The following is a 14,384-nucleotide window of genomic DNA, read 5'->3' as shown; positions in this document are numbered from 1 at the left end:
GCTTCTCTCACTGCCAGCCATTGTGAGATCTTTCAGCGATGCCAGTTCAGTGAAACCAATTGTTTACAACAGTACACACGTGTGCCAAACGCACCATAAAACACTGCTAACAGAAGGAGAAGAAAAATAATTGTATGAATTCTAACGATTTTTGACAATAGGGATTATCTGTCAGTGTTGCTATGACGAGCAGCTCCAGTGGCAAGTCGTGATCCCTGCACTATTATATAAAATCAAAACCTCGGGATCTTGCTGAGGATTCTTGAGGAAGGAAACAAACACTTAACATCTTCATTTTGTTTCTGAGTTTGAGGTTTCGAAAATAAACACCATGTTCATTTCAAACAGAACTAGAGGAAATTACGTTTCTGTTTACGGAAGCAGATTGTTTGCTGATTTAATGATACTGAGACGTTAACAATGAGCTTTAACGTCACTGCTAGGTGTAGCTTGAGCTTTAGACAAGGCTAGCTGCTTCCAGTCCATATGCTAAGCTAGGCTAATTATGTCTGTGCTCGAGTTCCATACTTCACAAAATTGTGTTTTGACCTCACCTCACTCTTGAAAAGAAAAAGCACCCCAAGGTTTTGCTGTTGCATCTGGGGACTTCAAAATGTTGTTGAATGAAATTTTTCTATGAAGACATTCAAGTTAATCACTGCCAAGCAAACATTTTTTATTCATCACTTTTTATGCATTTGATAAAAAATATGTTGTGGTCTAGTGGCAGAAACTTGGACTATGGGCAGAAAAGGTCTCTGGTTTGTCTATGGTTCGACTCCACGGAGAGACAACAAAAGATGATCCTGGATTGATCTGTCAAGAGGATTCTCCCTACCCTGTCTAGTTCCCCTGAGCAAGGCACCTTACTTCCCCAACATCTGCTCCCCGAGCGCCTTACATGGTCGCTCACTGCTCTATGTGTCCTGCACCAGATGAGTCAAAAGCAGAGATTACATTTTCCTGCCTGCATGAGTGTGCCTGTGCATGTCTGTGCATGTGTTTGGGATAATAAATGCATCTTAATCTTAATCTTAATCTTTTGAAATTTCATAACCAGAATGAAACCACTGAGAAGAATGTGTTTTGGTAGCTGAGTAGTTTTCCAGCTCAAACTCTGCCCACTACAGCTTTCAATTTCACTTTGGCATCAAAAACTTGTTTGCCATCCTTTCTTTCCACTATAAATCTGACCAGCACTGCAGTTAAATAAGAAAAGGGAGTACGATCAGGCTTTTGTTGAAAATAAGTCAAATGCTGTTATGTCAGTGCTTTAAACTGGATCCATTACTGACTGAGTCACATCTGAGAGGGGGGAAATTTCACTTAATGAAACCACCCAGAACAACATTAAAACAAATTCTGATTTAGCTCAAGTAAATGTTTCAAATGATGGAATGAATTCAGTCAACTTTCCCTAACTAAAACATTAATTTGAGGTATTTGGTATACAATATCTGATTGCTGTTTATAAAGTGTTCCATGTTTTGTTTTTGTTTTTTGGGAAATGTGTTTGGCAAGTGTCAAATACTTTGTCATTCTTTCAGCATTTTGAAATGACTGGTTTGTTTTTATCAATGTTCGGTTACGTACAGTGTATGTATGTTTTTGGAGGGGGGCTTGCCCTACTGAAGTGAAGTTGGAGTAAGCCGCTCGGCCTCAACAGAAAACCGTGTAAAAAGAATTATATGGTGATAAATCAGAGGTTGCGTTGAGATTTGAAGCTTTCTGAGTTAGTTTTAGGATTAATTTGGTTAAAGGTTATTACAATTATTTAATCAGTTTTTTAAATCAGGCGGTTGGACGATGTTGGGATGCACTGGTTTGCACTGTTGCCTCAGAGTAAGAAGGTTTTGTGTTGAAACCTACTGGTCAGTCCTGGTCTTTTTGTGTGGAGTTTGGGAATTCTCCTTGTGCTTGTGTAGGTTTTTCCAAGTTCTCAAGCTTCTTACAATGATGATTTTGCTGATTCTAAATTACCCGTAGGTGTTAATTTGAGCATGGCTGGTTGTTGTTCTTTTTATATTGGCCCTGGGATGGATTCGCAACTTGTCCAGGGTCTGTCCAGCCTCAGGATTAGCTCAAGCTCTGCTGCAACCCACAGTGTAGAGAGTGGCTGGATGGATTTTTAGTCTAGATCCCGATTCGGTAAAAAATAAACTCATCACCTCCCATCTTTCTGCTGCTCCAACATTTTGTTTCGGCTCAGCATCACTGAGATATTTTACGTATAAACTACGGCTGATTTGACCAAGATGGAAAAGTATTTACTTACAACTGTGTGTAGCAACATGATGTAGCCACAGTATATACAGTAGCACTATAGTATATACAGCCCAGCCCTCTTATTGTTTGTAAGAGTTACTGTATAAGTTCACTGCACATAAATCACACAAGCAAAAGTTGACAGGGAAAGTTTTCTTGACATTAATGGCCACAAGGTCAATGGCAACCTTGATAAAAGTGATGCACTGATTTCTAAACTCGGATTGTACCCATATTGTGAAAACTATAGTGTGGTTCATCAGATTTTCCGCAGTTGTTTCCTCTCATTCCTCAGGTACATTGTGAACTAAAAAGTAAACTGCAGAACTTTTGATCTCTCCTCGGATGTTTAGCAGCTGGCACACAAACAAAGATTTTTTTATATCTTCCAGCTCAAGCATTGTGTCATGGTGTTATGACAAGATCCAGTTTGTGAACAGGGTCAGAAGAAAGCTAAAACCAAACTGAGAGTAAAGTTAACGGACAACCTGTGGTCCATGACGTCTCTGCATTTGAAACAAAAACTATTAAGTTAAATGATCAAAGAAATAACAAATGTTAATAATTATCTGGGTGGATTAAAAATTAAAGAGGCCTTTGAAGAGGCCCAGTCTCAGCCATGACGTGTCAGCATAAACAGCTAAACAAAAGAGGGAACATAACACATGGAGGGCTGGTGGAGGTCAGCCATTATGTGTGTCGAGCAGGAATCTTGGATGATGGATGTGATTGAGACCGTTGTCAGCCAGGTTTTAGCCAGGGTCTGATTTCATGAGTATAAGTCAGGCGTGTTATCAGGTGGCTCGAGGTCGGCCTGTGAGTGTGAGCCGGGCCTTTCAGTGGGCACACGTCCATATCAGTCCAGCATCATCACAAAGGAACTTGCCAAGAGATCTCAACCACTTCAGGCCAAGCTCAACACCGACTCTCATTCGGTGGCATGAAACCAATAATTGTTTCTCATGAGTTCCAATTGCTGCAAGCCAGCTTTTTATTTCTTGTGTATTTCCCTGGATAAAAATCAGGTCAGGTCATATATGGTGTGATGGTGGAGTTGTCTATCAAATACAGCAATAGAGCTTTATTTTATGCTGAGATTTTTAACTAATACTGATATATTTGTTACATGGAATGTTTAATTAGTGAAAATATGCTTTTCTCTATCTTTTCAAGAGTTAGATAAGAAAATGTATCCACTCCTCGTCGCAAATTAGAGTATTTCTCAAAACTTTTAAAAACCTTTGCTGGAAGTTAATTACTTTTTCTAAATTGTAAAATATTGAGATTTCTTTCTATATGGAGCCATATTATCACTTCTCTGTGTTTAAGATGGTAGATTTACACTTTAGGTTTAAAGTCCAGGTTACTCTGAGGAGGAGGAATATTAGTTGTATAAATGTATTTTTTAAAGTATTTTCCAGTCTGAAGCACCACATTCAGAATCCCAGTCAAATAATTCACAGTTTAAGAATCTATATGGGGTTTCTTTTATTCTCGGCACATTTCCATTCCTTTCACAGAAAAGAACTTGAATTACTTCCCCACTGTTGTACGTCTCCGCCAAACAGTTAAGTTGCAGGAAATATGGTCACAATCTCCCCCTTTGTTCCTGAGTTATGGTGTTGAATTATGGCCAGAAAAATGTATTTGCAGAACATTGTGATGTCACAGTGAAGTTAACTTTTGACCATTTGGGTATAAATCACTTCATCATTTAGTTCTATCAGACATTTTATGTCCGTTAGCTTAACCTATGACCCTTAGCCACTAAAATCGTATCTGTTCATCTTTCCCAAGATATCACAAAGTGGAATTAATTGACAGAATTACACACAAGCTGAAAACATAATCCCTCCAGTCATGAATGGGGGGATCTCATGGGATTCAGTTGTGTCCCAGTTGTCACAAGGAAAGCATCGGCCAATCAAATCATGTTAGTGCGATCGGGGGGCCTGAGGCAGCTGGTGAATCTTGTGTGTTCATCTTTTATTTCCCATATACTTCTCTTTAGCATTGTATTGATAGGTATTATGGTTCATAAGCTTGAGAGACGGCTGTTGTGTAGATGTTGTGTGTTCCAAGCACGAAACTTTGATTGTTGTTGTTGTGATCACATACATGCAATGCTGAACACACATGTCGAGGTACTGTCGGGGTTGAGTTTACTGCTTTTACATATCACTATATTAAAGTGGAGTTCAATATATCCAAGTTTAATAGTGTGTAAAAAGGCTCCTGATTCTCCGGTGTCACACACTTTATTCATACATCACTTAAATTAGAGATGGTCATTGTGATTTACAGTGAATCCACTATTCTGCCTGTGAAGACTTTAATTTTTTGATGGACAAGATGTTATATAATTTAATGTTTTCCTGCTGATATCAAATGGAAGAGGGTATGTGTTAAAGAACGGAATCTGATTTGGTTTGAAGCAAACGACTCAGAAACTGACCTTCATTCATACCCATTCGTTCCAATTCACACTGTTAAACGTCCCAATAGCTTCTGTATAGGCCACGGACTCACACACATGCTCCCCATACGCACTGAACACAGACATGGTAAAGTAAGTCAGGAACATTAGTGCTGCGCTCTGGCTTCTCTTCTCCAGGTTTGTCAAAACAAAACCATGTTTCCTACTGAACCAGACAAAGAGTTATTGTCTCCGAGAAACTGCCTCTGGTTGTCGGCATGAAACTGCAGCGTTACACACGTCATTGAAGCTCCCTTACTGAGGCAGAGTCAGACTTTCCTCTTCAGGGGCAGTTGGATTTCATTTTTCATTTGCATAGGGCAGTGTGCAAACTAGCCCCATTGTTTCAGATCCAACTTTTTATTTCATGCTTATCTGACCTTCACCTCAGCTCCAAAGGGGATTTGTCAAGAGAGCGAGAGAAAGACCTTGGAACTTGCCTAATCTTCAAATCTTGGATCCATCCTGTGAGAACTTAACTTGTAAATTGTTTTATTTATTTATATCTTATTTAGTAGGCCTCAGATGGAGACACTTGAAATACATTTTGCTAAGGATTCCATTTTGTTTAGAGAAAATGGTCTTATTTCTTTTCCAGACACAAACCAGACAAAGCTGATTTTCTGTATGAATTATTTTATAAAAATAAAAAGCAAACAATGCACATTGTTGGCACACAAATAATGTGTCAACTGAGAATAATTATCAGTTATTATAAACTGTGTGATTTTTTTTGGGCGGGGGACAAATAAGTTTTCATTTTGATAATTAACATTTATTATTTATTATTATTATTTCAGATATCAGTTCACCCACCCGTCCATCGTCAAAGTGGCGAGTCGATAATGAGTGAATTTTCATTTTTGGTTGAAGCATCCCTTTAATCTATTAATTTATAGTTTTGAGAATCACAAAATAAATTATTTTTACCTCTAATGTATTGAAGTGGAGGCAGACATCTTAGAGGCAGATGATCTCACAACCTGAATACGTAAAACCTAAATGATCTGCTTGAACAAAACCCTTCTATCTTATTGGTAATTTGGGTGTACCGACCTATATCCACTGGCTTGTGCTTCTGGTTTTAGAAGTGAAATGATGAATGTGTTAGTCATGTCTCAATCAGGAGTTCAGTTTGACAAGCCAGAAGCTCACTCCAAGTCTTCGGCTCCTCGTTCCAAAACCGTTTCTTCAGCATGTGTAGGGGATCCGTTCTGCTCAATTTGCTCCTAATTACAATAAAGTTGGATTTGCAGAGAAAATAATTGAAGTTTAATGACACAGCGGCTGATTATTATGTTTGGATTGCACAAACAGTCACGCACAGCCTGTGTGGCAATTACATTTTGCAATATGGCTGAATAAAGGAGCTTGTCTTCAAGTTATGAGGTCGTTAATCATCTCTTTCCTCTTCTCTTTCTGTTCTTCGGTCTTTCTCTTTTTTTGTCCTCCTTCATAGATCTACTGGCCCCCGTTACCCGGCAACAGAAAGGAGTGTATTGAAACCGGGAAGGAGCAGGTAAGTGACTTCCAGTTCATTTCTATACAATTAAAATATACAAATTGTCTTGCTTTCAGGAGTAATGGATGATTCATTTTACCGAAACTTTTTTTTTCTTTTTCGGAAACGTTTTCTTCAGAAAGCTGAAGCTCAGTCGGTGCAACTATTTTTTACCTGGACTCAAACTACAAGAATTTCAGGCCAATTTAACCCTGAGAAATCTGCTTCAGATCCTTGTTCGGTATCTATGTTTGGCCCAAAGTATCTGATACTGTGAAGGGTCATAGAGCCGCTCTTAAACCTCCTGAACTGGCCAATAATTGTCAAACATGTTTGATATTTAGGATCTTATATTGTGATGATAACGTCAGAACCTCTTGTGCTGAACTACAACATAGCCAACGGGGGGGGGGGGTTGGGGGCAGAGAGACTGGAACTGTTTACATTGACAGTGCTGACAACCCCAAAGCTGCAGGAGAGAGACTCGATTCAGCCTGCATGCTCTTGTTGACAGATATTAAAACAAAATAAGCCGTGATGATGGTTTTGTATTTATATAGCACTCTTCTAGTCTTGATGGACGATCTTCGGGTTTGGAAGAAGACCGGATCTAACCCTTAGCATCAACCACCCCATGTCTTTGTGTCCATTTTCTCATCCAGACTCATTTAACCTTTTGCTTTTGTTTATTAACGATAGAGCAAGTTGCGCTCCATGCCAGTTTTCACTGTTTCAGCTTTTGTGGACACATGAGAGGCGTGAGTTGGTAGTTAGCTTCTCAATAATCTTAGTAATATCCTGTGGTTTGTGATGCACCATTATATATATATATATATATATATATATATAGAGAGAGAGAGAGAAATATCTTAAGATCCTCCTTATGTTCGTAATGCGATAATTTGAAAACATTAGGATTCTCATTCCTGTTTCCAGTAACTTCAATTCTGGCCCAAACTGAACCCAACTTTCTACACGAATGAAGTGACAGGGTTTACCAATGCTGTTGAGCATCCAGAGGCCTCCAGTTACAGAACAGTGAGGTAACTCTCTCCATGGCACGTGTGTCCTCCAAACTCTTGCTTGTCGAGTTGGTCCCTCAGCTCTCAGAGATTTTGGCTTCTCACCAACTGAATCCTGAGGCCACGTCAGAACCTTCTGCTCAGTTCATTGCAATGCTACAGTTTTATGGGATAAAAGCTATCTATGCATTTTCATTACTTTTCTAAACAGCTGCCCCCAAGTATATGGCACATGTGACGGTAAATACAAAATGTGCTTTCAGCATTTAACCCTATATGGTGCTCTTAATCAGTTAAGTGACATGTTGTGTTTTGCTGACTCTTCAGTTTCCTACCCTAAAGCCGCCTGCCGCCAAACATAAATGAAAAATGTACAGTAAATTATATGACTCAGCAGTCTAATAAAATTTGTCTCTGAAGTGTACAACCGCACTCAAAATAATTTAATAGTCATAATGAAATGCTGAAGTTGCCATGTGTGAGGCCAGACCGATGCTTTCAGAGGAGCGTTGTCGTTGTTAACCTTGGATCTGTGGTTGTGTAAAGAGAGGAGGGAATCTATCTCTTAACAAACAATCTAATTACAGAAGGAATGAGGGGGCGAGATTTTAAGCAACACAATGGAAGAGTTGCATTTGGCCACAGTTAGGTTCCCCCCCACAGGTGCTCTTTTGGCAGGTTGAAAATGCAGCTGAAACAATATGCATCTTCCTGTAACCTTTGGTGGGAAGGAGAGATTTAGCAATTAAAAATAAATATTTGTATTAGTAAACTTTGTATTATGAAAATCGCAATGTGAAGACAATCTGCTATTACCATTTAATTAATATTGTCATTATTCAGGGAGAATTCCAACTCATTCTTATAATGTGCAATGATGGATTACAGCATTAAAATATCTCTGTAGTCAGTAAATGTTATTAGACATTTAGCTTTAACTGAGGCAAGTGTTGACATGCCCTTGATTTAACAGATTCAAATCAGTTTTTTAATGAGTACCATTCTTATATAAGGTAATATGAGTTTAAATCACAGTTTGTCTGCAGCCTGCTAGCCAACAGTGACACAGGACAAATGTTAATCAACTACATGCTCGATACATTTGTCAATTGATTGCGGGGGAAAAAGACTCTGGTTATCTAGTCGGCATTTCCAGTGCAGTGCAAATAATAATACAGAGATACAGTGGAGTAAGAGATTTTATTTTGATTGTTGAGCCATGTGATACAGTACAAAACCTTGCTGATAAAAACGCAACATATAACGATGAATTCAACTGTTCATTTGTTAATTATTTTCCTGTACTTAAGTGAAAACTTTTGTTTGAAATCAGCTGTGTTCCTCCAACTGATGGCACAATATCCATACCAAGTTTGGTTCTTGCAGTTGTTGGTGTTTAAGTTTTACTGTGAAGCATGTTGCAAATTTTCTTCTACGGTGCACCAGGGTTAATATAGCCATCAAAATGATTTTAATGCCGTTGTTTTAGGGTTAAAAAATTTGCTTGAAAGAAAATGAGAGGAGCATTTGAGAAGAAAACCACAAAGGGAGTTTTGTTAATAATTTTTCAGCTTTGGAAAATGCATTCTGTAATAAAAATGCAACCAGTGTCCATGAATGTGTCAGCACCTTGAGTTGTTTACCGCCTCTCAAGCTGACTTAGCTCTCTGTTTGTTCGCCTGGAGGCCTCAAAGAAGCTCCTTCAAGATGATGAAGGAGAGAGGAGATGGTAAAAGGACAGGGTGGAGATGATGATGTTTTTAAAAGCATCATAAACAGGGAAGACATGACTAATAAGGGTTGGCAGGTTTTTAAGCAGGAATTCGTTTTTTTGAGGAGGGGTTGCGAATAGTAGCTGGATGGTCAGTGAGAGAGGTACTCCAATATTCAAAGGATCACCATTTAATTCTGTACACATGTTAATTTTCCCTTCAGGATTAGTTCTAACTTTTAATCATAAACTAATTATGACATTTTTGTCGAGTGCCATCAATTCAAAAAATATTTTTTTCCAGTACTTGGGTTTATGACCCAATACTTGCAACACTATTTAAATTCTGATCGCAGTCCAAGACAACCAGCTACTGAAGACATGACACAGAAGGAAGGCGTAAATGAAGGAAGACAGGAAGGAAGTGGAAAAGACTGTACTGATGTCTCTTCTTTGATGTTTCGAGACGTCATTAAATTTGGTCTCAGTTGGTGAAGGAGGTCTCAGTGGCTTTAGTGGCGCTCAGGAACTGGCACTAATTAGAACTTCGACCACACACACGCACACACACACACACACACGTAAAATGAAGACACACTGTTATAAGAATCTTAAATCTTCTGCTCATGAAAAGAAGTCCTACCACCACTTCCATCTGGAGCAAGTTAGAAAGCGTGTATGTGTGTTTGTGTGTGTGTGTGTGTGTATGTGGGTATATGTTCTCTGTTTGAAGTGGCAGGTGTGTCTTGGGTGTCTCATATCAGTTTTATTAGGTGTTTCCTGGGCACACTACTCACAGGCCTCACATGGCACTAGGTTTGTTTTTTGTGTCTGTGTGTGTGTGTGCACATGCTACTGTCCATGGAGAAAAGAAGACAAATGCATTATCACACCGACCTTAAAACACACTGTGTGTGACTCTACCTAACTTGTACCTAAATAATTCCCATTGTGTGTGTGTGTGTGTATGTTTGTTTGTGTGTGTATGTGTGTTTGTGTGTGTGTGTGTCTGTGTGTAAGAGACAGAGAGAGAGAAAGCAAGTGAGAGAGTAAGCGTGTGGATAACAGATAAAGATGTTTGACTTTTTTTGTCAAACTACACAACTCTGTGCATTCCTTCAAGTATTTTAGTGTTGGCTCATTGTTTTTCTTAGTGTCCAGTTAGATGAATTACTGTTATATCTTGTGGCATCTACCAAGCAAAAGTCACATACACTAAACACACACTGACATATTGTATCTCATGTGTTTTTGAGTGTGTCTGTTAAACATAACTGAGTTTGACAAAAAGTGGGAGAGGTTAAAAGGTAAAAGGTCCTCACATTGTTATTTTGGACTGTGTGTGTGTGTGTATGTGTGTGTGTGGTGGCTGAGAGTTATAGGAACGATGTAAGAGAGATAGTGTAGAAACAAACAGTTCCCGGCAACTAAAGGATAAAAAGAAATATACGAAATCTCCAAGTCCCTGTTGAATTATTAAAATTAGGCACACGATAACACCACGCCCGTCCTGTAGCTGAGTCCTTGTTATCTCCTCCATGAAAGTGTCTGTCTCCACTCCCTCTACTGACAACTGGCGACCACCTTAAATGTGTTTTTACTGATAGTGCTTCCTCCCAGAGTCACAACCTCATGACCTCCACCATCATTAATTACAGCTCAGGAAAATAAATAACAGGGAGAGGGGAGTCACTCAACAATTTCAGCCAAGCGTGTTCTGTCTTGCTCAGCCTGTTTACACATTTTTCTGCTTCATCCTCTACATGTAATCAGACTTATTATCTGATCATATAGATACTTCCTCTAAAACTGTATCGCTGCACATAGTGAGCTGACACAAAATCATTTTAAAACAGACCAGGGATCAGATAGAGCAAGTAAAACATTTAGAGTATGCGATTGATTCTCTACGTGAACTCAAACAATCAACTTTTAAGCTCAGGTCTGTGTTCTTTCATGACAGGATTGATACAATGCTTTTATTTTGGTTTAACTTCATCAGCAGAGATGTGATCAGTTTCACTTTAAGTCAATCTAGACTTTAGTATTTTTTTGTAGTAGTCTAGGAAAGTAAAAGATTTTTTTACGGTAGACTTTAAATGTTTGATTCCTTACACCATGGAGTCGATGATTCCTCATCCTTAAAGTAGTTTTAGCTGCTCAACCTCAACTCTAATGGGTAGATAAGAAAACACCCTACTCTTTATACTATTTGGATATGCAAAACTGTATATTAGAAACAAATCACTGCAAAACTAACTGTATCGACATTGAGAAGAATTTTTTACTCGTCAGAAATGTTGGTCGACTGTCTTCAGGCTCTTCATGTGTGGACTCCGCCACTATCAGCAACTTTTTCACTGACTTTTCTCAAAACGGCAAAACGCAGTGCAAGTAGGAAAGCTTTTTAATGGCTGGAGGCAATTGTTCAGCAAGTAAGACAAAAAAGAAGAGAAAGGGGAACTTATATCACAGTAATCAGAGTGTAGCTATAGCCATCAATAGATGATATAGTTGCCTCAACCGTTGCTTCCCTACCTCCAATTATTTTTCTAAATAAGCCAAAACCAAAATGCCCATCTCTCCAGCTTACCGGCTGTCAGTATCCCCATGCCTATTTACTCGTCCAGAGGAGCCAGTGGCAACCTGCACTCAGGTTATGTCAGATGAACAATTATTGAGTTCCACAGTTTTTCCAGCTCAAAAGTGGTACTTATATACAGTTACTTGAATAATTGCGTTATTATTGGGACTAAAGAAGGGCTAAAAACGTTATTTGCCATTTCATAAAAATCGTATTCTCTATAATGATTGTGTTGCTAATTGTTTTTATGTTTCAAAGTGAAAGTAAACATCTTAGATCTGAAAATATACTCTTCTGTTTACACTGATATAATACAGAACTAACAGTAACATGTGGGCTCCAGATTTTGGATGATACAGCTATAACACTTGATTGGTCTTGAATGGTTTTGTTTTAATATTAATTAGAAAAAGATGCTGCAGAGGCAAGAGACCGAGCTTCACCAGTCTCTACCAGTCTTCTGCTCTTTCTGCTGCCAATTGATGCTGGTTCATGTTGGTCACAGCTCGTACGCCTGCCAGGAAGCCAAGTTAGGTGATTGTGGTTTTCTGCACTGAAATTAATTTTTGATTGGATACATGTTGTAGATATTTGCAAAAATCACCTCAGCGCAAGTTTTTGCCATGACTGAATGTTTTCAGGGGAACATAGAAAACTGGTTTCACAGCTGGTTTGACAGTTGCTGAGACCAAAGGATTAGACAGACAAGTTCTTCCAGCTGTTATGCTTTGAACTGCCTCTGCACTGTTTGTGTGAGTCTGTGATTTTGTTGAGGTCCTGTTGACTGTTGCGTCTTGTACATGTGCATATTTGTGTGTGCATTTCCTCATTTCCTGTTAATATAACAGACTCTGACTTCTCTCCTCTGAACATTGGTTGTTTATACTGGAAACAACTCTCCTTGTCCAAACTTGCCGCTCCCTGCCCTGGTCAGGCCGCTTAACTCTATGAAGGCTCCATTGTTCATATTGATGAAAAAAAATACTGACACCTTGAAAAATTCGGTTAATTTAGGTTCACCAACTTACAGCGACTAATACACTAACAAATAGTTTCCTATTTTAGGGGCTGTCTTCTTTGGAACATCTAGTCTACTCAACCCAAAAAAGGAGTCTTCATGGGCTAAAAAGACCAAGGAGGCAAATTCGAAATGAGATGCTCTGGTCTACAGGGTTTCCATCAGCATCAGCAGCTAGTCTCACCCTTATTGCTGTTGCCCATAGCAGCAAAGCTGATGGTGGACACAACATATATTTGTATGCAATTGCCGTCGACATTACCTCTTTGAAAAACGGCATGTCGCCGCCTTAGCACAATGAACCCTGGGATAGGTTTGTCTGTGAAGGATCCTCGCATTGGCGTATTAATTTCTCGGGAATGAAAGAATAGGAACACATTTATCAGCCAAATTTGAAGGTACCTTCAAAATGGGATAGTTCATTTGTGCCACTGTGACACAATTGGTCTTCAAATGCAGCCTCCAAAGGATGCACCCTTTTGATGGTAACTGTAAGATGTCCCCCTTTAAATTCCCCAAAGCATAAGAAATGTCCAAGAGGTTGAAAAGTCAGACTTCTCAGCCCTGGATCAACTTGGAGACAAAACAGTCTGAGAAACATTTTCCTTGACCTTAGGCAAATCTCTATGTTTCAGAGCTAAATTGCGATGCGAGGTTGTACTTAGCACAAACAAATCAAACCATAATTAAATGATTTGTAGCCTGTGGTGCCGTTACTGCTCATGTTTCTCAAAATAAAGACCACATTATGACAAAAACCCTGTTTCTTTATGTTCCGAGGAAGATATTTGTCTCCAGTCCTGCTCTCTGGAGTCACCTTCTCTGATGTTTTGGCAGAACTTTTTCATTCTCCTTCTGAAAAACATAAACATGTGCATGTCGAGTTGTCATGTGGTCAGATGTAAAATAAAGATTTCATTAATACACTGGTAAGAAGCAGTACAGTGGTTAGACCGTTGTTGGACATTTGGGAAGTGATTGTCGTCTTTCTTGGAAACGCAGTGACGTCCTGTTTTATATTTCACATTGTGCAGTCTAAATAATGAGAAATCAGATTATTGCGCATCATAATGGCCAAGAGAGGCCTTGGCAATGTATTTTGTTTGATTATGTTAATGATGAATGCCTCTGAGACCAAATGTAACAATCAGTTTTTGTTGAAAATACACTTTTTAAACCTCCAAGACACAAAGCTGTGGTTTCACTGGGCAACTTCTAAGTCAGATCTGTATGAATGGACAGCAGAGTATTGTTGGGAAATTGTATGTGGTCAGCCAACCTTAATAAATTAACATTGTTGATTTTATTCACCAAATAACTCTGAATGAGGATATTTAAGCAATGATTAAATCTCCTGTTTCATTTCTGGCTGGATGTTTAAAACCTTTCACTTAAATCTCCCAGTGAGACGAAACCCTCAAACCACTTCATCTTCTGTTTAACTCCCTTCAATGCCACTTAATCTCTGACAAGACCACACAGGCATGTAAAACCCAAAATCCCAGGGTTGAGGTACAGGGAGGCATTTTCTTTATTCAACATTTCATTCCACCCTTTGCTCTCCTGATCAGCCACACACAAATCTCCAAGACGACTCCCTGAGTGGAGGAACGGAAATACAGGAGAGACGGATTTCTGCTCGCTCTCAGTCCACTTGGTAGACATCGTATATCTCCTCAAAGAACATAGAGGCTGTGGCCTCCAGCAGCATGATGGTTCCAGTAGCCTGGACATAAATTCTGCAGCGGTTTGGCACGAGTAAAGTCAGCCTATATTAATTTTTGCAAAGTAATTAGGGGCTAAAAAC

At 39.1% G+C, this 14,384-nt stretch overlaps 1 protein-coding gene across 2 annotated transcripts in view; it reads left to right on the top strand.

Moving 5' to 3' along the window:
• sema3bl (sema domain, immunoglobulin domain (Ig), short basic domain, secreted, (semaphorin) 3bl) overlaps positions 1 to 14,384 on the top strand; it is a 64,366-nt gene that overhangs the window by 20,492 nt on the left and 29,490 nt on the right. For both annotated transcript variants that reach the window (XM_062392222.1, XM_062392221.1), the window contains exon 3: positions 6,201 to 6,260. In XM_062392222.1, coding sequence (XP_062248206.1) covers positions 6,201 to 6,260 — 60 coding nt within the window. The remainder of the gene's footprint in view (positions 1 to 6,200; positions 6,261 to 14,384) is intronic.

Source organism: Platichthys flesus, chromosome 7 (assembly GCF_949316205.1).
Source record: "Platichthys flesus chromosome 7, fPlaFle2.1, whole genome shotgun sequence".
Lineage (NCBI taxonomy): Eukaryota > Metazoa > Chordata > Actinopteri > Pleuronectiformes > Pleuronectidae > Platichthys > Platichthys flesus.
This window is presented reverse-complemented; position numbering and strand designations above follow the sequence as displayed.